This window comes from Camelus bactrianus, chromosome 10, assembly GCF_048773025.1.
Source record: "Camelus bactrianus isolate YW-2024 breed Bactrian camel chromosome 10, ASM4877302v1, whole genome shotgun sequence".
Taxonomy (NCBI): Eukaryota; Metazoa; Chordata; class Mammalia; order Artiodactyla; family Camelidae; genus Camelus; species Camelus bactrianus.
In genome coordinates, this window is record NC_133548.1 from 40,360,600 (window position 1) to 40,385,078 (window position 24,479).

Below are 24,479 nucleotides of genomic sequence, written 5' to 3' on the forward strand. Positions count from 1 at the left end.
ACAGCAGAGCTAGGTGGCAGAGCCTGTACCAAGAAAAAGAAGCAAAGCAAATTGCCTAGGTGTTGTCGATTACCAAATCTCTAAAACCCATGCTCTTAAAGGAACATTTTTAAAAATTGTGTTGAAATATATATACATAAAATTTGCCATCCCAACCATTTTTAAGCATATAGTTCAGTAGTAAGTACATTCACATTGTTGTGCAGCCAGTCTCCAGAACTCTTTTCATCTTGCAGAACTGAAACGCTGTGCCCATTAAACAGTAACCCCTGTTTTTCCCTCCCTTTGGTCCCTGGCAACCAGTCTTCTGTTTTCTGTCTCTATGAATTTGACTGTTCTCGATACTTCGTATGAATGGAATCATACAGTATTTGTCCTCTTATTTCACTTAGCATAATGTTCTCAAGGCTCACTCACGTTGTAGCATGTGTCAGAATTTCCTTCCTTTTTCAGGCTGAACAGTATGGTTTGTGGAAACTACATTTTGTTTGCACCCATCTGTCAGTGAACACTTGGGTTGCCTTCACCTCTTGGCTGTTGTGAATAATATTGCGATGAATGCGAGTGTACAAATCTCTCTTTGAGTCCCTGATCTCAGTTCTTTTGGGTATATACAGGCTGGAATTTTTGGATTACATAGTAATTCTATTTTGATTTTTTTGAGGCACTGCCATACTGTTTCCTACAGCAGCTGCACCATTGTACACGCCCACCAGTGGAGCACAAGGTGGGATGTTATATTACCCCTTGGCATCCATGACTGTAGGCACTGGGGAACTCAGGGTCCAATTTGAGCTGAAGGGCTGTACAAAAATCCCCGGACTCAGGTGGGAGGGTATAGCTCATTGGTAAAATGCAAGCCTAGATGCACAGGGTCCTGGGTTCAATCCCCAGTACACCATAAAAAATAGTAATTATAAATAAATAAATAAGTAAGCCTGATTACCCCCCCCCTCCCCCCCAGAAAAAATCCCTGGGCTCTGCTGCCCTGGGTCCAGGCAGTGCCTTCCCAACACAGGTCCCCGTGGTTGCCTCTCCATTACGGCAGCCACAGCCTCAGAGGGTGTCTCTGTGGTGTAACTGACGCCACTAAGTAGTAACTCACGCCCTGGCCTCAGGCCAGCATGCTGGGAACTGCCCCCAGGCTGGCTGTAGGCAAGCTCTGGCTGCGTCTTAGATGTTCATCTCCAGGATCCAAAGAGGTGATTTTCCTGATAGTTAGAAATCACCACCCCCTCCGCACCTTCCTTTATGAGATCCCCCATGTCTCACAGAGAATCCCAGTGTCGTCAGGGAGCTTCCACGTCCCTGTCAGGGCTCCGCAGACTCCTAGGGGCTCAGCTGGGCTACAGCCTCAGGGAGAGGGCTTTGTGGTGGTGGCAGCAGTTCTTTAAATCCCCACCAGTGGTCAGGAGGGCTTCCTGGGAACAGGGTCAAAGGACAGTGCTTTGGTCATGCCCTCCCCTCCTCTGGGGTTAGGGGCAGAGCCAGTGCAAGGGACCTGGGTCGGGATGGGGGGTCGGGATGCAGAGAAATGTATCTAATGCCCTCAGTCATGCCCCAAATCTGATCAGCTGAGCTGGTCTCCCAAATAGGCAGGAACATCTACTCTTGGTCCCATCCCCAGCAGACTGTAGAAAAAAATGATGGATGGGGATTGAGTCATCTAAATGTTTGTCCAGATCTCATCGCTCTGTCTGGACGTGCTGTCCATTTCATTTTTCACCTCTACCTCCTGGAAGAGAAAGAATAAACAAGGCATTTGGGTTCATTTTATGGGAGCACAGAGTAGTGGGGTTTGGAGTCTGAAGTGTTATGAGTTGGAATCCCTGCTTCTTGGGCAACTTCCCCCAACGGCTCTGAGCACTGGTTCCTGCCCCATGAAAGGAGGATTTAGTGACTGCCCAAAGTAAGAGACAATGTATTGACAGTATCTGTCACTTAATAGATGCTCGGTACATGTAAATTCTCCTTTCTGACCTAATTTCCTTGGCCTCTGGGGCAGGAAGCAGCAGTTTACTGAATATGAGTGGGATAAATTAGTACATGTGTTTATTTTGTTGTAAGGTTGCTGTCCCTTGAAACCCAGTAACTGAGAAAGTTTCTCAGGTTATACTGGGTATAAGGTCCTAGACCAAACAGATGTAAAAGCTGTTGTCTGGAAAGATGGTCTTGTGCCAAAGATAAAGTAAAGCAAGACTTCACCGAGTCACAGAATTATAAATGGCAGGATTCACAGGGTCCTTTGAGCTCCTGTAGACCAGGGTTTAAAGCATGGGGCACATACACTACCGCTGTCCCCACCACTGTGCTCGTGACAGACATCACTAATCAATTGTTGTTTCCTAATGAGCCCAGATAGAGCTTCAGAACTTGAGATAACACAGCCCTTCAAGCAACCACTGATTATCACCTGGGAAAGCACTGTATTTGAAATCCATTTATTGTTCCTACTCTAGACCAAACCTCTCATTGTACAGATGGAAAAACAGAGATGAGGGGCACATAATTTTCTCCAAATCATGCAGCTGTTGAAGTTGGGACCTTATATCCAGTTCAGTTGGGTTTTTAATACACTGTGGACTTGGAGTTTCCTGTTTAGGAAGCAGGGCGGTGGTGCCACCGTTTTTGTGACACCTTGTAAGATTGGTAACTGGGCAGGTGGTCTGTCTGATGCTGAGAAGACGGTGACCACGCGTGGGGTGGGATGAGGCTTCTCAGATCTAGGGGGCAACACCAGAAGTTGGTGAAGTGGTAGCAGAAGTGTCTGTAAGACCGTGAGCCCTGGGAAGGCAGGGGCTTTGTCGTGTTTACCTCTGTATCGACATGAGGTAGGTGCTTAGTAGTTTAATGGATACGTTGAATGGATAAAACTATTGACCAAGGAATAAACTGGGGACTATAAATATAAGCAGAAGTCCCTGAAGATTAGATTCAGCAAAGAGCTGCCAGTACAGAGATGAGTTTTATTTGCTTGAAAGAATGGTCCTCTCTGTGTTTTTCTTGTCTTCATTCGTTCATCTAATTATTGAATACCTACTGTTTGCTGGGCTCTATACCAGGTGTTTTTATGTGCTTTATTTTGTAATCTTTATAATACTGAGAAGTAGATATTATTTTACAGATGAGGACACTGGAGTTTGGAGAAGTTAAATTCAGTTAAATTCCCAAAGTCATGGTAGGTGGTTGAATGGTTCATATTCCTCTGAAACCAGATATAAATTTTTCCCTTTTCAAGAAAAAGATATATTTCTGATAGAAGTAGTCATGGAAGTTTGCAGCCATAATTTTGGGTGGTTTTGAACCTTCTGCCACCTGGCTATACTCCTGTCATTTATATTGAGTCATTGAACACTCCCCCTCCCCCCATCAAAAATGCTCAAAATGAAAAAACAAAATCACCAAAAGACCACTGGGTAGCAATAAACACAAGGATCTTTCCCTCCCAGGGATGGTGGAGCCCCTTGGGGTCACCAGGGGAGGCTGTTAGGGTTAGGGAGCTGTGGAATCTCTCACTCTCTTTCTTTTGCTCCTGCCACTGGTCATATGAGACCTGTGCCCCTGAAGGGGACTGTTCCAAACCACCGAGGAGGGAGGGGCATTTTAAGTGGGTGGCAGGCGCCCGTATCTGAAGTTTAGCCACTGACACATTTCAATGATGTGATGTGGAAAATACAGCCACAGGGAAACAGCCCAAATTTTCCACAGTCTCATAATCCATGGCCTCCAGGGAGAGGAAGCAGGTACAAAAGGCAGGGAGAGCCCACTGCCTGGTGAGCTGCAGTCAGGGTGGAAAAACATCTTGGCTCGCAGATGGAGGAGGCCTGCTCCCCAGGCCAGTGGGTCCCCGGTGGCTCGAGGTGGGCTGGGGCCAGCAGACTCCATCCCTAAGTCAGCCCCAGAGGCACAGGTGCCCCCACCCAGCAGCCTTTTGCTTTTCCCATTGCTTTGAGGCCCTGTTTTCCCCCATGAGGTCTGCAGGGACCTCTTTCCGCGGAGAGAACACACACCCTGCAGCAGAAAGGCCAAGTCAAAGGCCAGTAGTCACACCTGGGCCCGCCTTGGCAGTCCTGTTCCCCTCCCCCTGACAGCTTCGCTAGGATTTGGAGGGTGAAAGAAAGGAAAGAGAACGAATATTCATTGAGCACCTACTATGTGCCAGGTAATGTGGACCACTTCATAGAAGCTGTTTTCCTTAGCTCTTACCAAACCCACCTAAAACGGGTACAGCCCCACTTAAAGAGAAGGAAGCATAGAGTGACTTGCCAAGGTTGGAAAGCTTGTAAGTTAGGATTTGGAAACAGGTCTGTCTTACTGCAAAGCCTAGCCTTCCTCCTCTGTTCACTGCTTCACAAAAGGGGCAGATGAGAGGTCACTAGTGGTAATTGAATGTCTGGTCCATGCTGTGATGTGTGGACACACTTACCACCCTTAATCTTCCAAGCAACATAATTCCCATTTTACAGATGAGGACACTGTGGCTCGGTGATGTTAAATGACTTACCCAGCAAGGAGAATTGAGAAGGAATTGGACCTGGGGCTCACTGTTGGGCTGGTGGGTCCTTTTTGTAGCTGGTGGCCTGGGTCTCAGCTTGGAGAGCTGGACCTGGTGGTGGGGTGGATCCCTTGGCACAGGTGCCTTGGCAGGCAGCACTGGGGTCACTGTGATGATGGGTGTCTGGGCAGGAAACCTGGGTGTGCTCAGACCCCCCTCCCTAGATTCCGGCCCACGGCCTCCTCGGAGCTGAAGTTTTGAGTCCCCTGCCATGCCACGAAGGTGAAGCCAAATAAGACATGGCCACTTGTGAGCAAAATGAGGCCAGAGTATGTCGTTTTCCATAACCAAAACATACTAAGGCTTCTTCCAAGCTCATTAGCACAAATCGTTCAGCCTGGAAGGTTTAATAATTCCACAAGCCCCTTTTTAAGTCCTCACTGTGGTGAACTTTGTGGGGAGGGTTGGAGGAGGGAAGGCTTAATTGCTGATGACAGGAAGGAGGCCAGGACCCAGGGGTTTGGAAGCCCACTGGAGCTCAGGGTGCGTGCCCAGCCGCTTCCCCACCCAGGGGCCTGGCAGTCCACTGGGGACGTGACTTTTTTTCTTCATGGAGGGAAACAACTCTGTTTTTGTTTCCTATGGCTTTCCATTTTCTTTTTCTATTTTTTTTAAAGGAAGTTGAAGGAATTCTTATTTTTCAGAGAGGGTGCTGGATGGGAGACACTAAAGCAGTGGTCCTTAACCTTGGATCTACATTAGTGTCACCTGGAGAGAACTCTTGGGGAAGGAAACACACCTTTATTTTCACCAACTTTCAAATCACGGTGGCATTTGCTTCAACCTTGAAAGCAGGCGACCAGCCACAGGCTCACTGGCATTGCCCTCGTTCCGACAGCCGCCGCGGGTGTTTTCGTGCCTTCTGGCCTCTGTTGCTGATGACTTCAAACAGCGTTTACGCTACTTAGAAGTTAAGGTCATTGTCAGACTGGCCGGTAGATTTTACTGCTCAGAGTGTTGGTAAGGAAGCCCATAAAACCCTGTATCTCAACACATTTTGATCACTGTATTTCAGTGCAGTCATTGTCCTTTGTAATCTGTGTGTTTTCCTTTGCTTACCTAATGCATTATTCCAGGAAGGGGTCTCAGAAGGGGTCTGCAGCCTTCATTAAGCTGCCATAGAAGCTCATGGTGTGAAAAAGGTTAAGACCCCTGTTTTAAGAAAAGGCTGGTGGCCAGTGCCCACACTGTCGTTCAGATTTAGATGTGGCCTCCCCGGCAAGGGGGAGGCTGTTGAACGAGCTCTGTCTGTTGCATTTCCTGGAGCAGACGCCTCCCACCCACCCCATTGTTGGCGGGACCTGACCCCCAGGCCCCGAGTACCACCAGCCTCCCTGCAGGTGGTTTGGATCCTAAGGACTGTGCAGACTCATTTGCAGGAAACTGAAGTTTGAACAAATCCTGATCACCTGCTCCACGGAGGCTCTTGGAAATGCAGGGTTAGGGTCCGTCTCCAAGTAGGAGTGTGCAGGTGGTCCCAGACCTGCCATCTGACCCTGGGTGGGCCAAGTGGGACGTCTGCAGACTCCCGCGGCTCGGAGCCCCTGGCGGGTGCTAATCTTCCTCTGGGGGACCTGAGTCCCTGGCTGGGGCTCGGCAGCCTGAGCTCCCTCCTGAAGTGTCTCCTGGCCTCTCTCCCCTGAGGATGGTTTCACCAGTGGCTCAGCTTGAAGATGCAGACAGGACACCCCGCTGGAGGGTTTTGGTGTGTTGGGAAGAGTCACACACACCCCGGAGTCTGTTCTTCCCCAGAGAAGTCTTCACCCGCCCCACCCAAAACTCAGCCCTGAGCCCCCAGGATGGACAGAGAAGAGAAAGGTGAGCCCTCTTCAGCCCCTCGAGTTCCCTCCAGCACAGGTGCCTCGGGGTGGAGCCTCAGAGAGCTCTCCTCTGAGACACCGGATCGAGTACAGGCATCCTCTCCAAGGGCCAAGAGTGTGAAGGGATGGGACACACTCAGGACTTTCTTCTCAAGGCAAAGGAAAAACAAAGTGAAGGGGTTAGGTTAGGCCGAGTCAGCTCACTGACTCACGTGCAAAGAGTTAGAAGAGACCAACTGAGTAAATACGGAGAAACTCCATCCCTCCCCAGTGGCAGAGGGAGGGTCTTAAACAGAATCAAAATGTAACAGCAATAAAAACACTGTCAGAACCTGCTTAGCGTAATTACTGGAAAACCGAGGCAGACACTGGTACCCCTCTCCCTGAAACCTATTCTGTCCCTGCTTCATCCCCAGCACTGCTCTTCCCCTGAGTCACACAGCTCGCACCAGGCTTAGCCAGGCGCAGCCCAAGGGTGTGACTGCGATTAGGTTTAACCCTTGTAGTTGCTTTGTTCGAAAGTAAGGTGAATTCAGTAGGGTCTGTGTGAGGAGTTGTCTGAGGGTGGGGACACGAATCTGTGGCCCCCACAGGCCCTGACGGGACCCTGCCCACCGCAGTCATGTGGAAGCATCACCCTGGCTTGTGACTGGCCCTGGCCCTGGCTTCCACTGGTCACAGAAGCATAAAGGCCCAGGACACCTCTCCATGGCAGCGGCTCTGCTGCCCTTCATGGCTGAACATCATTTTTCTGGGGCAGATGCCAGCACTGAGGGGACCTCTGATGCTGGTTGCAGGTGTCACAAACAGGGACGAAGCCCTGGTAGGACTTGAGGTGAGAGGATGCAGAACATCTGTGAGATGTGAGTCACACGGCTCCTCCATCCCTGAACCAGGAAAGGAGGAAGAGGAAGGTGACGAAGATTTGCCCGACGCGGCTAAGTTTGTGGATGAGAGGCCAGGAGGGGTGAAGCAGAGGCTTCCCTATGGACCAAGTGCTGAGAAGCTTGTGGAAACAAGAACCAAGACACTCCTTCCTGTAGACACCCCTGTCATGACTTCCTGGAGCCGGCTCCTCAGAGACCTTCCATGACACCCAGATCCCTCTCCCTGGGTAGGCCGTCCCCTCCCCTGAAGGAGGGCTGGTCACAGTTCCCCGAAGGCAGCTCTTCCTGTGTCTGCTTCCAGGCCCCTGACTCAGTGGAGTCAAGGAGTGCTCCTGTCTCCTCAGACACAGCACAACCCTGGTGGACCCGCCATCACGCCCCAGGCATTGCTTCTGACGCCACCATTCATTGCTCAGAATGTCTTTGTTAAAGAGAAATTGTAAAGACCCTCGCCATGGACTTGCCTCCCAGCACCAGGGCGTCAAGCTGGGGACTGAGGGGGTGCTCCACCTCGGAGACCAGCCAGGACCACAAGAGGCACCGGCAGCAGCTGACTCTAGGCTCACCATCAACAAGGATTGCTGTTTTATGAAAACCCACTTGGATTCACTGGACTCCTAGCTCTGCCAGACTCCTGAACAGGGAGGGGAGATGTCCAGCCAAGGAAAATGACATCTAACCTGTCTGGCCTGGAGAGCAGCCAAGAAGACCAAGGAGGTCACAGCCTGGCCAAAGCCAGAGAGAGTCAAAGTGGAGGCGAGAGAATTCATGAAATCAGCCACTGAGCAGAACACCGAGCAGAGGCTTGTGGACTGGCCTCCTCGCTCTGAATGACTGCCCAAGATTGCTGAGGACACAGTCCACCATGCTTCCTGTTGGCCTGCGGGCAGGGGAGTGAGCCCATGTAGGCACCCCATGCCCACAGAGCCACAAAATCACCACCTTCAAGGTGCCAGGTGGAAAGACTGGCAAGGCCAAGGGCAAGTTTGGGATGCACTGTGCACTGGCTGTCCATTATCCCAACCTCAGTGACGTAAAACACACATTGTTATGCTCCTGGATTAGGGCGAAGGATTTGGACAAGGTACAGTGGGATGGTTCGCCTCTGCTCCAAGATCTGAGAGCTCCGACTTGAAGCCGGATGACTCAGTGGCTGAGGCTGGAGTCATCCAGAGGCTTTTCACACTCATGCTTCTGGCTGCTCGCTGGTGTTGCAGCCTCTCCGTGGAGCCTGGGCTTCATCCCAGACTGGAGCCTTGGTTCGGAGGGTGAGCGTCTGAAGAGGGAGAGACCAAGCCAAAGCCGCGTTGCCTCTCATGACCCAGCCTTGAAAGTCACGCAGCATCACCAAGTGAGCTAAGTGCTCTCCTAGGGTGGATGGGATGGTTGAGGGACTGTCCTTTCAGTCCCTCTCACTTCCTATCTCTAGAAACAATCCAAAGATGCTTTAACTGCTCTGGTCAGAAGAGGCCAGTGACTCAAGGAAAGGTCTCAGGGGGCTTTGGGAATTGAGGCAGGTCCCACCTTGAGACACCTATGACCAACCAGCCACTGATCACCTTGGCTGCTGCTGGACGGTGTCCCCTCAGAGGGAAAAGCAATTACAGACACTCAAAGCCCCCCAACCTGTACCTTAATTTTCCCACTGTGAGTCTAGGTCATTCTTATAAATGCCTGTGATCTTTGGAGTCCGAATGTATTCCTCTCCTCACTCGGTGTTCACTGGGATGGATACTGAAGGCCAGGGGTACCAAGGAGACAAACCCTCTCTGCCCACTGGGGACAGTCAGGGAAGTCATTAAGAAGGCTCCTTAAAGATGAGATGGCTGAGCGGGATATGAGGGCATTCTAGAAGCAGGGACCAGAACTGGGCTTTGAGGGAGGGGTCAGGAAGTTGGACTGGAAAACAGGTTGGGAACTGACCACAAAGGGCCCTCTGTGCCGTGCAGAGATTGGACTCAGCAAACGGTTGACAGGGAAGGTGGAAAGATGGTGAGCTACAAGGTAGTGTCCTCAGGGTGAGGGCCTCACAACCTGGGTAAATTTGCTAGAGTCCAGGACCCCGAGCCCCGCAGAGCCAGACCCTGGACACGCTTGGCCCTCTTGCTGACTGAACTCAGACTTCACTGATGTGTAGGTTATGAGTTTGCAGGGGTGAGGAGCATCTCTTTCTAGTGGCAGGAATGTTGGGGCCCCATCTGGAGTCAGGACACCCCCTATCTGGTGTCAGGGTCCTGGGGAGCCAGGTTGCTTGTCTGAGGGTTGCTGGGTGAGAGAGAATTCCAGGCAGGGGAGGGCGATACTGTTGGGGGCAGTGCCTGGCTCCAGGAGCTGCCTGGTGCAGGCAGAGCAGAGAGTTCCCTGGTGACGGAACCCCAGGCCCCCTTCCCTCAGGTCACGGGGGACACGCCTGTTTTTTTCCACCTCCTCCCTTGTCACACCATGCTATTATGCCACTAGCGCAGATGCAGTCTAGCTGTTCCCCGGGCCTGGAGGGCCACCTGTCTCCTGTGATTTGGCATTGATTGAAATAGTCCAGCCTCATCCGTCACCAGGGCCCTCTGCTGGAGCCGCTTTTCAGCAATTATGATTAGGCTCCTGATGACTTGAATGGCAGGTACCTTCTGCGGATGGAGCGCTGTGTCCTGTGTTTGATGAAGGTCAGACCCAGGGGAGGCCCCATGGCTCCACTCCACCCCACGATCTGCTGTCGGAATGAGGGTGGGGGCCCCACAGACCCAAAGCCTGGGAAACATGGATGGGGAAAGGATGGAGAGGGCTCCCTCCACTGCTTCTAACCCAGGTCGGTGACAGCACTCAATTGGTCAGAGACAATTCGGGCCCAGGAGGAAGTTTCCTTTGGAGTTAAATATGGGTATAATTTTCCAGAAGAAATATCACTCAGGCTGAAAGAATGTGCTGGGAAGTTCCATGAGTGTGGGGCTGGCAGTCTCTGGCCTGGCAGTGGAACAGGCTGTCGTCCGGGGCACCCCCTCTCCATCCTGAAGACCTGAGCGTGTGAAGGTCTCCCCAGAGGGCCCTGGGTCTGGGGCGGGAGCAGAGGAGAACTCCAGGACTTCCTGAGGGGTCTGGGTGCTGAGGGCCTGGAAGGGCTGTTCTCTACATCTGGTGTGCTGAGTGCGGCTGGGTGCATTTTCCTTCTGTGGCCTGTGTGTCTGGGGAGGGAAGACTGGCGGGAGCAGACCCCAAGCCCCAGGCCTTTGCAGGCGTTGGGCTTTAGGAGAATGACAGCTGGCGTCAGCTCCTGGCTCCGGCCGGGGTTTTCCATAGGGTGATCTGTGCATCATGGGTCAGGCCAGAATGCTGGGTGAGGTTTGTGGCCTCCGCCTGCCCTGAGCTGGCGCAGTTTCCAGGGCAGCGTCTAGGAGAGGCTGGGGGCGCCCTGCTGTGTTCAAGACATACGTGCATGAGTCTCACAGGCTTCTGCAATTGGCCTGATCTTAAGTTCAAAACAGGACTCCGAGGAATGGAATGGGGAAAGTGACTTGGAAACCCTGTAGAAGGGAGGGGAGGCCGCCTGCCACTCTCCCTCAGTTCCTCTCCTGCCCTCCGGGTACCTACACCAGAGGCCTAGCCCGGGGACCCTACCCTCCCTTGGAGGCAGAGCTGGCAGCTCCCAGCCTCCTCCAGAGGCCTCCTGACTCCCACTTCTCTGTGCTGCACCCAGTCTGCCCGCTCTCTGGGGTGCCAGGCACACTGGATAGGGCCCATCCTGGTCACTTACACTTGCATGACCCTGTTTCTAAATATGGTGAGATATGAGGGATTGGGGCTTTAACTTATGAATTGGGGGTGGGTGTGGGGAGTGTAATTCAACCCGTACCTGGGCAGTTGGAGGCAGCAGAGTGCAGTGGCAGGAGGGCGCCTCGGCCTGGGGGTCTGATGGACTTGGGTTTACCTCTTAGCACTTCCAGCTCCACTGGTGACTTTGGGTTCTGAGCCTCAGTTTCCTTATCTGCAAAATGGAGATTGATCAATGGTTCATCTGTCCGTCTATTCGTTCGTTCTTTATTCTTTTACTGAATGGCAGCTCTGCGCCAGGCACACCCTAGGGGATGTGAAGTCAGTGGCTGACCTCCCGGCGGCCGTGAGGGTCAGAGAGGGCAGAGGAAAGCCCGAGCAGGGGCCGGCATACCGTCGGTGCCCTCTCCCCCGCCTGCAGTGTGCACCGCTCTGCGGGCCAGCAGGCGGAGGGCCCTTGGGCCTCTGTTTCATGTCCCTGGCTTGTCCCCCTGAAGATGTTCTCAGAGCCCTGGGCTGGAGAGGAGGCTGTGGACAGCCCAGGCCCCGGCAGGGCCCAGGCGGTGGCCTCCTCCTTTGGGCCTCACAGTACAAGAATGGGTTCCCGGGGACTGTGGGTGGCATGCCCCAGCCAGTGTGGGAAGCGCGGTGTGGCCACAGAAGGGCCACCGAGAAGCCGAGCCCCCCTCGCCCACGCAGAAGCCGTGGAAAGCCTTGCCAGTTCCGGTGTCGTTTTCTCCCCCTTCCTTTGCCACCTCTGATAAACTCTGAAATGGAAAATCAAAGACGTAGCATGGCTCCTTTGCCGTTTTCCACTATTTCATGATTGTGTCGAAGCACCAAGGCCATTTCCAGGCCCAGCATCTTGCCAGGTCTCCAGCGTGGTCCCCGCCAGCCCCACCTCCCCACCCACATCTGAGCAGAGTGATGTTCTAAATATAGCACGTCCTCAGAACAACAAAGACCCGATCTTCTGAATGGCTTCAGCCCTGACAGGCGCCTCTAGGCTGATTGTCAGCCTTCCCCGCCAGGATGGGAGGGAGGAGCAGGACAGACAGGGAGTGGCCAGGATTGGAGAAGCCTCGGCAGTAAGTGACATTTGAGGCCCAGACGCCCGCAGGCAATGGCCTTGGCCTTGAGTTCCTGCCTGCTGTCTCCAGGGATGTGTGGGGCCCGGGGCCCTATTCCCAGGCGGGCTCTACTAAGCTGGGGCTGAGGGACAGGAGACCGGTTAGCACTGAAGAGAGAGAGAAATGCTATCTTCCGAGGAGGAGCTGGGAGATGTTATCTTTAGGGTCAGACCCACTGGCGTGGACTCATGACTCCACCTCTCCCCCGGGCGACTCGGGGCAGATCTTTCACTTAAATCTGTTTCCACATCTGTGAAGTGTGGACAATAAGGCCTGTGATGGGGGCATTCGAGAGGACTGGTGCTGAGTGGTGGCTGCAGTGGCCCCGCCTGGCTGGGGCTGGGTGTCCGGACGCCGGGGAGCGGGGCTGTGGAAGGCTCTGCCCGGGGGACGCCCAGCTTGCCATCTCATCCCAGCACCTCACCCCACCTGCTCTGCGGTGTTCAGGTGACCCCAACATTCCGCATCTTTAATTTCACCTCAGGGGTGTCCCTCCTTCCATCCCAGTGGTCGGAGAGGTACCTTGAACCCAGGACCTCCACGGCCCTTTAGATGGGGATGCAGCCAAGCCTCTCTCCCCGCTCCCAGGCCTCTCACCGCAGAGCTCACCTCCTCGGCCCTCCTGTGTCCAGCTGGGTGCTGAGGCTCCTTTAAAACCTCTGCCCAAATGTGAACATATCTGTTGAGCACAGGTGAGAGAAGCTGGAATTATTGAAAAGAATAAAATCCGGCATTTCTCAACTCCAGGCCAGGCTCTGCTCAGGGGGCACCATGTCCTCCCTACCCACCCATTCATTTCAGGTTAAGGTGAGAGGACCTGACCTGTTCGTAGGTCTCTAACACCAGGAAAGGAGGGACCCTGTCCCCTACTACTGAGGGGTCCTCGAGAAAGGCCCCAAACTAACAGCCTTACCGTATGGAGAGCCTGGTCTTCATACTGTGAGAGGTCACCCTGCCCAGGGACTTCACTCCTATGGGCGTCCGGGCAGCTGCCCACTGTTGGTGACACTCTCTGGATGGAGACAGGTCAGGACTAGATGTGAAAGCCCCAAGTGCTGGCAGGGGTAGAGATGGAGAGTTGTTGCTGGAGACATGAGCCCCTGTTGTTTAGACTTGCCTTTCTGCTGACAGCAGGCCCCTGGCAGGGGGCTTCCCGGGGAAATGGGGCACTGGACAGAGGTGGGATGCCCCGCGCTCTGTTGCTCTGGCCACTGTTCAGAACGCGGACTCAGCACCGCAGCCCCGTGAGAGAGGTCACAGCCACGAGGTGGCCAGACCAGGATTCAGTTCATGCTCTTTTGTTTGGCCTCTAGGGTTTCTTCACGCTTTGGAGTTGCTGGGTTTCTGGTATGATCACAGCTCTCAGAGCCCATCTGGGGATGTGCTGGGAATGCGCGTCCACAGCACGCGAGCTGGCAGACAGTTAGCACAGAAGCACGAGGCTTTCTTGGGGGGCAGTCATGCTGAGCTAACCTGCCAGAGCTCCTGCAGGAAGCAGAAACGTGCTGGGAAAGGAAACCATCACGTTAGTGTATTTGGAGTTTTTAAAACTGTTTGGCAAGGTTCCATGCTGAAAATTTTTCCATATCTAGAAAAAAAAAATTGCTTCATGGTGGCTTCGCAGGGAATGCTTTGTTCTGCGCAGGGGTCAGCTGAGGGGAAGGGAGATATTCCTGAGGATGGACGTGCTCTTGTCTTTGTGGAAAACTGTGCATGGCAGGGGGTCTTAGCATGTACCTTCGTATTTAAAGATCTGGAAGAGGAGGTGTGTAGTGAAAAGTCTCAGCTATACAGAATTCTTGGGGAATGAGAAGCCAAAATAATGGAACGTGCGTATTTTCTTGCTTTGGTTCCCAAATCATTGCTCATAACAACAAAATCATTTGTTAGCCCTGCACCAGCACTAGTAACGTACAAGGGGTTTCACCCAGTCAACACAGCTCCGTTGGTGCCCCTATGTGCCAGGCGCTGTGCTGGGCCCAGGCACGTGTCGCACGCGTAGTTCTGCTTTACAGAAGTGGGACTACAGTCTTCTTCCACTCGCTTATTTTACTTACTGGTGGATTGTAAACATCATGATGCAAAGAACTACCTCATTCTTTTCCGTGTCTCCCTGGTGCTATTTTCCCATGAAATGATTGTACAATAATTTAATCAGCTCCCTCTTATTGGACATTTCCACTATTTGTGGATTACAAATATTATACCAATGTAGCCTAAAACATCCCTGTACTTGGCAATTTGCATGTATGGACAAGTGTTTCTGAGGATCGCCACCTGGAACGGGAATCACTGGGCCAAAGGCTCTATGCATTTACATTTTGGATAGATGTTGATCAATTGCCTGCAAAGAACATGTACCTCGATTTAAATTTCCCCAACTTACCATCTGGTAATGCTCCTCAAGTCCCTACCAACACTGGGTAATTATACTGGTTTCCTATTGTTGCTGTAACAAATTACTGCATATTTAGTGGTTTAAACACAATGAAAAATTAAGCAGAAAGCATTCTGAAAATTTTTATCTGAAATTCAAAGTTTATTAAGTGTCTTGATTTTGTCTGAGAATGCTACTCTCTCTCTACCTTTTTTTTTTTTAATTGAAGTATAGTCAGTTTACAATGTTGTGTCCATTTCTGGTGTCCAGCATAATGTTTCAATCATACATATATGTACACATATTCCTTTTCATATTCTTTTTCATTATAGGTTACTACAAGATATTAAGTATAGTTCCCTGTGCTGTACAGTATAAACTTGTTTATCTACTGTATATATAGTAGTTAGTATCTGCAAATCTCAAACACCCAGCTTATCCCTTCTCACTCCTTTTCTCCCCAGGTAACCATAAGTTTGTTTTCTATGTCTGAGTCTGTTTCTGTTTTGTATGTCAGTTCATGTGTGCATGTGTGTGTGTGTGTGTGTGTTTTAGATTCCACTATGAGTGATATCATATGGTATTTTTCTTTCTCTTTCTGGCTTACTTCACTTAGAATGATGATCTCCAGGTCCATACATGTTGCTGCAAATGGCATTATTTTATTCTTTTTTATGGCTGAGTAGTAATCCATTGTGCAAATATACCACAACTTCTTTATCCAGTCATCTGTCAATGGACATTTAGGTTGTTTCCATGTCTTGGCTATTATATATAGTGCTGCAGTGAACATTGGGGTGCATGTATCTTTTTGAATTAGAGTTCCCTCTGGATATATGCCCAGGAGTGGGATTGCTGGGTCATACAGTAGCTCTGTTTTTAGTTTTTTAAGGAATCTCCATACTGTTTTCCCTAACGGCTGCACCAAATTACATTCCCACCAACAGCGTAGGAGGGTTCCCTTTTCTCCACACCCTCTCCAGCACTTATCAAAACAATGCAAATGTATTATCTTACAGCTCTTTAAGTCAAAAGTCCAACAGGAGTCTCACTGGATTGAAATCAAAGTGTTGGCAGGGCTGTGCTTCTTCTGGAAGCTCTGGGAGAGATACTGATTCTTGGCCCATGGCCCTTGCATTTTCAAAGCCAGAGAAGTCTGGATGACTAGGGTGGGAGGGTGGTGCGGAGGGGTAAGCGTCGTCGTTCTGACGCTGACTCTGCTACTCCTTTCCGTCTGTGAAGCCCCTTATGATTACACTGGGTTCCCCTGGATAATCCAGGCGTCTCTCCTTAAGTCAGGTCAGCTGATTAGCACCCTTAATCCCACCTGTGACTCTACTGTCCCCTGCCGTGTAACATGGCACGTCCACAGCTTCCAGGAAGGAGGGGGTATCGACATTTTGGAGCGGGGCTGGTATTCTGCCTACTGCAGATAGTATCAAACTTTTTGTGTCTCTTCTAAGTGAAAACACGGTATCCTGCTCTTTTAAGCTCGTTTTCTTGATATTGGTCAGGTTGAACATCTTTTCTGAGTGAAGAGACAGTTTCTCTGTCTATAAGTTGTCTGGTCATTCTCTTCACCTCCTTTTCTGCTGGGCTGCCCTCACCCTTTTTTTTTTTTTTTTTTTCAATTGAATGATAAATTCCTTGAGGGCAAGGGCTTTCTCATACTCCTGTCTGCATCCCACTGCTTCTAAACCTGACTGGGTTCAGAGAAAGGACTTGATGCCTGTGGGCCCTCCGCCCCTCCCTCCCTCCCACCCGTGCTCTGGCTGTTCTATTTTGGAAGAAATGCCAGGATGCTTCCGGCTGAACTGGCTGAATTGTCTGTGTCCAGGAAGGTGTGGTGGCTGAGTGCTTTACTTACAGCCCCGTGGGCTTTTCAGGCCATTATGGACTCTGTGGGCAAACAGACTAAGTGCCTGGCCCCAGCTCAGCCCCCGAGACTCAGTTTTCTTGCCGATAAAAATGGCGATGGTGGCACCCTGACTTTTCAGGGTTGCTGGCTTGGGACAGGGACAAGATCCACTCCTTTCAGGAGGGCAGACTCTGCTTACTGAGCTGCTGTACCTGCCATGGTGATGGAAGCCGAGGGCAGAGCTGCGGGAGGGGCAGCTGGGCTGGGATGGAGTGGGACTCTGGGGAGACACAGGGAAGAGCAATTTTTGGTCATGTTGCAGGGTGTTGGGCAAGATGCTCTTCGTTTGTTACCAAACCAAACTTGAATCTGCTCACCAGCGCGCAGTAACGCCAATCTACTGACCAGCGGGTTGAGGTGAAGGAAAGTGCAGTGTTCACTGCAGGGAGAATGGGTGGCTAATGCTCACAAGCCCCTAACTCCCCCGTGGCTCTGAGGGAAGGCTTCTGAATGCAGGGTGAGGGAGAGGGTCGCCTGGTGCATGATTAGCTCGTAGACATTTTTCTGATTGGTTGGTGGTGAAGTAATCAGGAGCCAACATCATCAACCTTCTGGTTACAACAGACCTGGGGTCTTCGTGCTTATGGTCAGCATACAGTTAACTTCTTCCACTTGGTGGGGATTTCCATATTTGCAAAACAGCTCAAGGCTATGCCTCAGAATAAGAGCTATGGCCCTTCAGAGGAACTAAAGGTCCTTTACTTGTTTAATAGCTAAACTATTATTATTTTGTCTTGCTTGACCACTTTCTATTTTCCTTCGGCTCTGCATTTTCTCACTTCTCTGATTAGATTTTTTCTTTGGAACTCGGGGAATGCCTAGGAGGCTAAAGCTTTTCTGCAAACAAGAGGCAGGAAACACGGGGTGGGGTTGGGGGTGGGTGTATCTGTCCCAGGAAGGCCCCATAGGGTCCTGTTCAGTTATACTTTGATACTTTTTGAGAAGTTACAGTAGAGGTTTAAATTACTTTTCAGTTATTCTGGGTGCCAGCCCTGGTTCATTCTGGAGCCCTTGGTGAGCACAGAGCCTGGCACTTGGGGGTGACTTGTCCCACGTCTCCAGGTTGGCCCCTTGTCATCCTCAGAGGGGCAGGTGGTGTCCAGTGGGACCGATGGTGTCTGGAGGGATCGATGGTCTTCCTGGCCGGGCGAGCCTTGCTTGATGAGCAGAGCATGACCTGTGCTCTGAGGTGTGCCAGGCTAGGGGGCAGTGCCAGGCTGAGGTTATAACAATCCTGTGCAGAGGCCAAGGCTGCAGCTGCCCTGAACCAAATGCCCATCTTCTCAGGCCTGCAGTGCTGGCCAAGGGACACCAGCCACTTCCCAGGGACAGAGATTTGTTCCCTAGGCTGCCTGGCCAGAGCCTCCCTGCTGACCCCCAGGCCTACACCCATGCTCTGGCCCCAGGGGTCCCTGGAGACCCCATTTACAGTCTCCTGTCCATATTCAGTAGCACTGGGGCCTCAGCTCACAGAGCGGAGGTGGGGACAGCTGGGGCCCCTTAGGCGGGGGCCTGCCCAGCCAGGCCTCACTGGGTCTGGCTCCACACTTGCTTTCAGGATGGAGCTTGCCCAGGTCCTCCCTCCCTGAGGTCCTCCCAGAAGGTTTGCTCTGAGGCCCCAGAACACCTGCCTCAGGAGAGGCTTTCTCATCCTTGTGTCTCTGACGGCCACACCTGGAGCCCTTTCAGCCAAGGGCCGGTGGTGGAGAGAAACCCCTGCCCCAAACTAGCTGTACTATCTTGAGTGGCCCCTTGGCCTCTCTGAGCCTCGGTTTCCAGGAACGTAATCCCTCCCTGCTGCCTGCAGTGGGAGCACGAGGCAGCTCGGGGTGTGCAGCCCGCCGGCGCTGGCACCGGGAGGGGCTGTCGTGTCTCCCGCCTCTCCAGCCCTCTTTCCCTCTGAAGCTGCCAGTCCTGGGCCTGAGCCGACAGCAGGTCTGGAGCCGAAGCAGCCCTGCTGTGATCGTGGCCTGGCCACAGTGGCCTCCCTCTTGTGGACCTCAGGATGGACAGACCACTTCCCTCCCTCTGTCCCCCATTTCTCCAGCCGAGCAGGGCAGGCACATGGGCTGGAGGACTGAGCTCCAGCCGTGCCCTCCTCCGGTTTCCAAGTTGGCAGCTGCCTTTGTCTGGCAGCCCTGGACCCCAGACCAGGCCCTCAGCAGGCCCCCCTGCAGCCGCTTAGCTGCACAGCTCTGCAGCCCTTTTCCCTTCCTGTCAGCAGGGCCTGCTGGGCCTGGACTCCAGCCCCTCCTGTGCAGCCGGCCCCGCCTGAAGCTCATTAGCTCTTCTTATTAAATCCATCTGCTCTGTGTTGAAGAATGACCCGGGTGTGTGAGGGGAAGGGCTACACACAGAGGCGACTGTGTGCATGGGTGTGGCATCCTGCTGGGCAGAAGCCTGGACATGCTGGGTGGATGAGGGCCCTGCCAGCCTTGGGGGAGTGGATACTGAAGAGAGCCGGGTGGGCTGGGGAGTGAGGGGGTCTGGAGGCTGTCCCTGGGGGCCAAGACTGTGGGGTGAAGTGGGGCTCGGCCCTTCCAGGGCACCGTGGGTCAGCTGGTCTGCCTCTCACTGACAAAGCTGCTCCTCCACCCCCTTCTCCTCCCAGGAGTGCATCATTGATGAGGACTGCGGGCCGGGCAGGTACTGCCAGTTTGCCAGCTTCGAGTACTCCTGCCAGCCATGCCGGGACCAGCAGACAGTGAGTGTGCCCAGGGGCCCCAGGGCTGCAGCACCAGGGCCATGGGGGCCCAGAAAAGGGGGCTTGGGAGAAGGCCAGCAGCCCACAGTTCTCAGCTGGGCTTCCTGGAAGCCTCCATGCATGGTGCCCAAGGGGGTGACTCCTGGGGTGACTAGGAAGCCACCTGCAGACCTGCTGCCACCTCACCTGCCCAGTGACCTCTGGCCTCAATGCCTGCCTCATGGATAACAGAGATGGAAAGGGAGGGCAGAGGCCCCACCCTGTCCCTTCCCCTGGGAAGGCCCATCCTAGTAGACACAGCCAGCGACACCACAGCAGAACCTCAGGCAGGGATGGGGCAGCCTTTTCCCTCCCAGCCTGCTGCCCACCTCCCAGATCTTTCTCCCAGTCTCTCAGAGAGGGCAGAAGGAGGCCCCAGAAGAAGCCAGAGCACGTCCCACATGGCGGTTCCACAGAGAAAGGCGGGGAGGAGACTCTCCCTCCATCCAGCAGAGGTTTTGGACAAAGCCATGTAGGCTCATAGAATTTTCTTGTCCTTTTCACTATTAAGGCAATAACACAACATGATAACAAGTTAGGAAAATAGAAGGCTTCGTACTGCCTAGCCAGCCATACCCGTGGTTAGGCAGCTCCTGGCCTCCTGGTGCCACTGCTCCCCATGTGTGACTCCAGGCCTGTGGCACCCAGGGCCCTCCCATTCACGTGGCTTCCTGGGCCTTAATTTAATCAGCCGGTGAGGATCAGGCTGCTGTCTGCGTCTGGAGGCCATAGGCCATCTTCCTTCCTGACCTTTAACTAGGGACCTAATAAAAGGGAGGCAAGGCCCAAGTCCGTGGGGGAACCATGAAGATGCAACCATCCTTTGTAAAATCTCAAGCTGTGTGGGACTCCCCCAGGTGCCATTTTTCCATCTCACCTGCCCAGCTCCCATCTCCACCGCCCTGACTTCCCTTAGAGCCCCCCAGGTGTAGGAGGTTGGTTTTCTCCTGTCTGTAATGGGAGGATGTGGGTTAGCCCACCTGCGCTATCTCCAGGCTTCCCAGAGTGGGGGCAGTGACAGGCTGGGCTCCCCGAGGTCCGTGAGCTGGCTGGCTAGTGTGTTTCCCCTCCCTCTGCAGCTCTGCACCCGGGACAGTGAGTGCTGTGGAGACCAGCTGTGCGTCTGGGGTCACTGCACCAAAACGGCCACCAGAGGTGGCAATGGGACCATCTGTGACAACCAGAGGGACTGCCAGCCAGGGCTATGCTGTGCCTTCCAGAGAGGTGGGTGTGTTCCCCACTGGGTGCAGGGCAAGCCCTATCCCAAGCTCCACCACTGGGCCTCCTGGGGCCCTGTCCATGCCAACCACACCTTTTCCTAGGCAGAGTCCCCAGTGCTCATGGGTATGTCCCAGCCCCACAACCTCTGCCTGGGGCGGAAGACCATCTTTTTCTTTTTTTCTTCCCTGTGATGCCTAGAAATTAAATTCCTTCAGGAGGCATGAGCCCAAGGAGAGAGGAACACCCCTCCCCACCCCACTCCACTCATTCTTCAGGCCTCATGGTAGCACCTGGCCCGGGTCCACTTTCCTGTGAATGACTCCCTTCTACTGCCCCTCCCAGGTGAGGTCGGCTCAGGCATGCTCCCCATCTACAAATGTTTTTGAAACCCTCCCTTAGCCCCCTCTCCCGGCCGCTAGTCCACCTGGTCCCTGCTGCCCCAGCAGTCTTCCTCAAGGAGATGGCTCTCTGGGTATCATTCCTCTGGGAGCTGCAGTTGCTCTTGTCCTGTTACTTCAGTTAGACTCCCCAGTCCATCTTCCAAGGCCTCGGCCAGTCCTCCTTTTCTCTCCACTCCTCGGCCTATTTGGGAATCTTACTGCCCCCCGCCCCAACCCCCAACCTTTCTCACTAGCCCAACCCCAGGCCTTAGTGGTTCTGTGCTCAACCTTGAACACCTTTCTCCATTCTTAATCTCTCCAGATTGCTGGCCTCAAAACCCAGCACAAGCCCACCTCTTCCAGGCAGTCCTCCTAGCTCTCCCAGCTCATGCCCTCCTGAGCCCATGCTGCCATTCTTATTTCCCGTCACTCCACCTCTTCAACTCTAACCTCCACGTTGGGGTTCAGGGGGGAAGGTGGGAGGCTGCACCCCATTTCTCTGCTCCCTCCCTGGTGCTTGCCTGCCTGGTGCTGGGCACACAGTGGGTGACTCTTGCTGCTTCTAGGTCTTTTGTTTCCTGTGTGCACACCCCTCCCCATGGAGGGTGAGCTCTGCCATGACCCTGCCAGCCGGCTTCTGGACCTCATCACCTGGGAGCTGGAGCCTGATGGGGCTTTGGACCGATGCCCATGTGCCAGGGGCCTCCTCTGCCAGCCCCACAGGTGAGGTCTCACCCATCCTTCCTCCTGGGGGCCGAGAGCAGATGAGGCACTGCCCAATGGGGACCCAGGAGCAGGAGTGGTGGGGAGATGTGGATTTAAGATAGATATAGTTTGAGGTGTCCTTGGGTCTTCCAGATTGAGGGACTGTAGGACTGAGGCTCGGGAGGTGTGGCCAGGGGCATGGATTTGGGTTCATCTAGAAGCAGGTTGAAGCCTCCTGAGTAGATGAACTTGACAGATTGGGTGTGGAAGGAGCCCAGGCCCATCACAATGAGAGAGCAGCAGAGAAGGCGGCAGCTGGTGCCTTCAGAGAGGTAGGAGGGAAGCCAGCAGAGGGGCCACCAAGGGGAGGGCAGCGCCAATGGAGCAGAGGCTGTGGAGAGACACTGATGCGCCAGGCCTGGGCTGAGGCGAATTTCTCCACGCAAGTGTCCCTGGACCCCTCAGTAGCCGCTACTCCGCCCTCTCTGCCAGCAGAATCCAGGGTGGCTGGGTGGCTGGACAGAACCCTGGGCCTGGGTCCCAAGGCTCCCCTTAGGGGCTGCTCCAGCCTGGAGGCCTAGGTGGGCAGGGCGCTCTCAGACCCCAGAGTGCTCAGGGCTGCTGAGAGGCCCAGACACAGGGGGACAGCCCTGCAGCTAGATGTGAGGGGGCTGCCCTTTGAGCATCTGTTTGAAGAGGACTCTTGAGGAGATGTCAGAGGAGGTTCTGTGAAAGTGAGATGGGGGACAGTGGCAGAGACTGCCTTAGCTTCGAGCCTGGGCCTTGCCTCCCTGGGGAGACATGGGTCTCAGCTGAGCCGCAGCCCTGTCCCTCCACAGCCACAGCCTGGTGTATGTGTGTAAGCCCACCTTCGTCGGGGGCCGTGACGAAGACGGAGAGAGCCTGGTGCCCAGAGGGGCCCCTGACGAGTACACAGATGGTGACTTCCTGGAGGAGGTGCGCCAGGAGCTGGAGAACCTGGAGAGGAGCCTGTCGGTGGAAATGGCTCTTGGGGAGCCCGGGGCTGCCACTGAGCTGCTGGAGGGAGAGGAGATTTAGATGCAGGTCTGTCCTGTGGGTAGACATGCAATAGAAGTAGCTAATTTATTTCCCCAGCTGTGTCCCGAGGTATGGGCTCACCAGGCTTCTTTCCACAGCCTCTTTCCAGTACATTTCCCTCTGGCTTGAAACAGTATGAGGGACTGCACCCTTGTCCTGCCACCTCCCACCCCTAGCCTGTACACCTTGCATCATGGTTCTGGTGCCTAGGGAAGACCACGGTGTGGGAGGCTGAAGGCAGAACAGGGCTGCTAAACTGGTCCAAATTACTGGCTGCTTTGCCTCTGCTAGTTGGCAGATGGCACGTTTCATTTTGTTTGACATCGCTCACCTCGAGAATCCTTGGAGAAGAGGGCACGGAAAAGGATGCAGAATTTCCCCCAGGATGGGTTTGGGGAAATGCTGACTCAAACATGTGGGGAAGAATGCCCTGCTTTGCAAACATAAACCTGCAAAAATCCAACAGATGAATTTTTTGTGCTGGCCCCCCCATGGGCACAGGCGGGCGCTGCCCTCAGCAGCTGCTGGGGAAATGTCCTGCTCACTGCCCGTCGCCTGCATTCATCCTTTCAGCAGTGTTACTCAGCTCCTACCTCTGTGCCAGGGCGGCAGCTTTACGGCTTCTTACCACAGCCTGGTGGAGGGGGGAGTAGGTCTCTCCGTCTGTCAGGACCTCAGAGGCTCAGAGATGTCAAGTTGCTTGCCCAAGTCACACAGCAAGTGAAGACCAGAGCAGGATTTCACCAGGTGTGATTCCAAGCCCAGTGCTCTCCCCACTGCTCCCCACCAGCCTTGGTGCCACCAAAAGTACCTGAAAGTACCTGCTATGAGGAGGAAGGCTGAGATTTTTCTTTTTTTGAGGCATATCTGGAACTAAGGTCAAAGTAGTTCACACACCCCTGGAAGATTAAACTTCTGTTAGAAATACAGTGTTCTCCCCAGTGTGCAGAGTGGCCATCATTCTAGTGGGGACACTCTCCTGTGGCAGTGCTTTATCGGTAACTTTGAAGGTACTTGACTGGAGCATAATGTGTACGTTAACTTGCCAGAAATAGAACTTAGGTAATTGTAGGTCCAGGATTATAAATGAAATTTGCAAAATCACTTACCAGCAACTGAAGACCATTATCAACTCCATGGAGAAAATCAAACCAAGTAAGGCTCTGTGAAATATGGTTGTAATACCCAAGCTGAGAGCACTGAATTGTATGCTGTTCCATAAATGATATTTTCAGGTGCCATGGAGTGTTTCCATCATGTATTCATCCAGAGTTATTAAATGTTCAAGTCACACACAATTGTATAAGCATGCTTTCTTTGAGTTTTAAATTATGTATAAACACATACGTTGCATTTAGAAATCAAGCATAAATCACTTAACCTGCTCTTTTGTAGTTCTTGGAAGCTTTTTTCCCTTTTGACTTTGAATAAATATAAAGCCCTGTCAGCCAGAAAAAATAAAATAGAAATAACTGGCATTGTCTAAAAGAGAAAACCCTCTTCCATAAAGCAAATTTTCCAGACAACTGAAGCATACCTCTTTTAGCATCAAAATATTTTAGAAATGTTAACCATTTTTTGGGTGGGAATTAGTCAATAAGACTGTCAGCAAATGCAGTTCTGGGCCAAACTGTAAGGTCTTGAGGGGCCGTACTCATAACAGTAAAGCTGCCATACATGAAGGTGATAGGTACCAGGTCAGGCAGTCTGCCCATGTTAACTCAGTCTTCATTGACTCTTTGAGTATTTTCATTGATGAAGAAATGGAGACTCAAAAAGATTATGTAATAGAGCTAGAAGCAAAAAACAGTATCTAGTACAGTATGCCCTGGATATAAAAAAAAAAAGTGATAAAGACCGAATATAGAGCTGTTCTCTTTTCAGTGTCAAAAATCATCAGGACCACCCTGCAGCCTTATTAC

General features: G+C 52.8%; 1 protein-coding gene across 1 annotated transcript in view; it reads left to right on the plus strand.

Moving 5' to 3' along the window:
* DKK3 (dickkopf WNT signaling pathway inhibitor 3) overlaps nucleotides 1–23,942 on the plus strand; it is a 41,574-nt gene extending 17,632 nt beyond the window's left edge. Inside the window, exons 5-8 of the mRNA XM_074372389.1 lie at nucleotides 19,061–19,153; nucleotides 20,272–20,416; nucleotides 21,360–21,516; nucleotides 22,338–23,942. Coding sequence (XP_074228490.1) covers nucleotides 19,061–19,153; nucleotides 20,272–20,416; nucleotides 21,360–21,516; nucleotides 22,338–22,557 — 615 coding nt within the window. The 3' untranslated portion in view covers nucleotides 22,558–23,942. The remainder of the gene's footprint in view (nucleotides 1–19,060; nucleotides 19,154–20,271; nucleotides 20,417–21,359; nucleotides 21,517–22,337) is intronic.
* The last annotated feature ends 537 nt before the right edge of the window (nucleotides 23,943–24,479 follow it).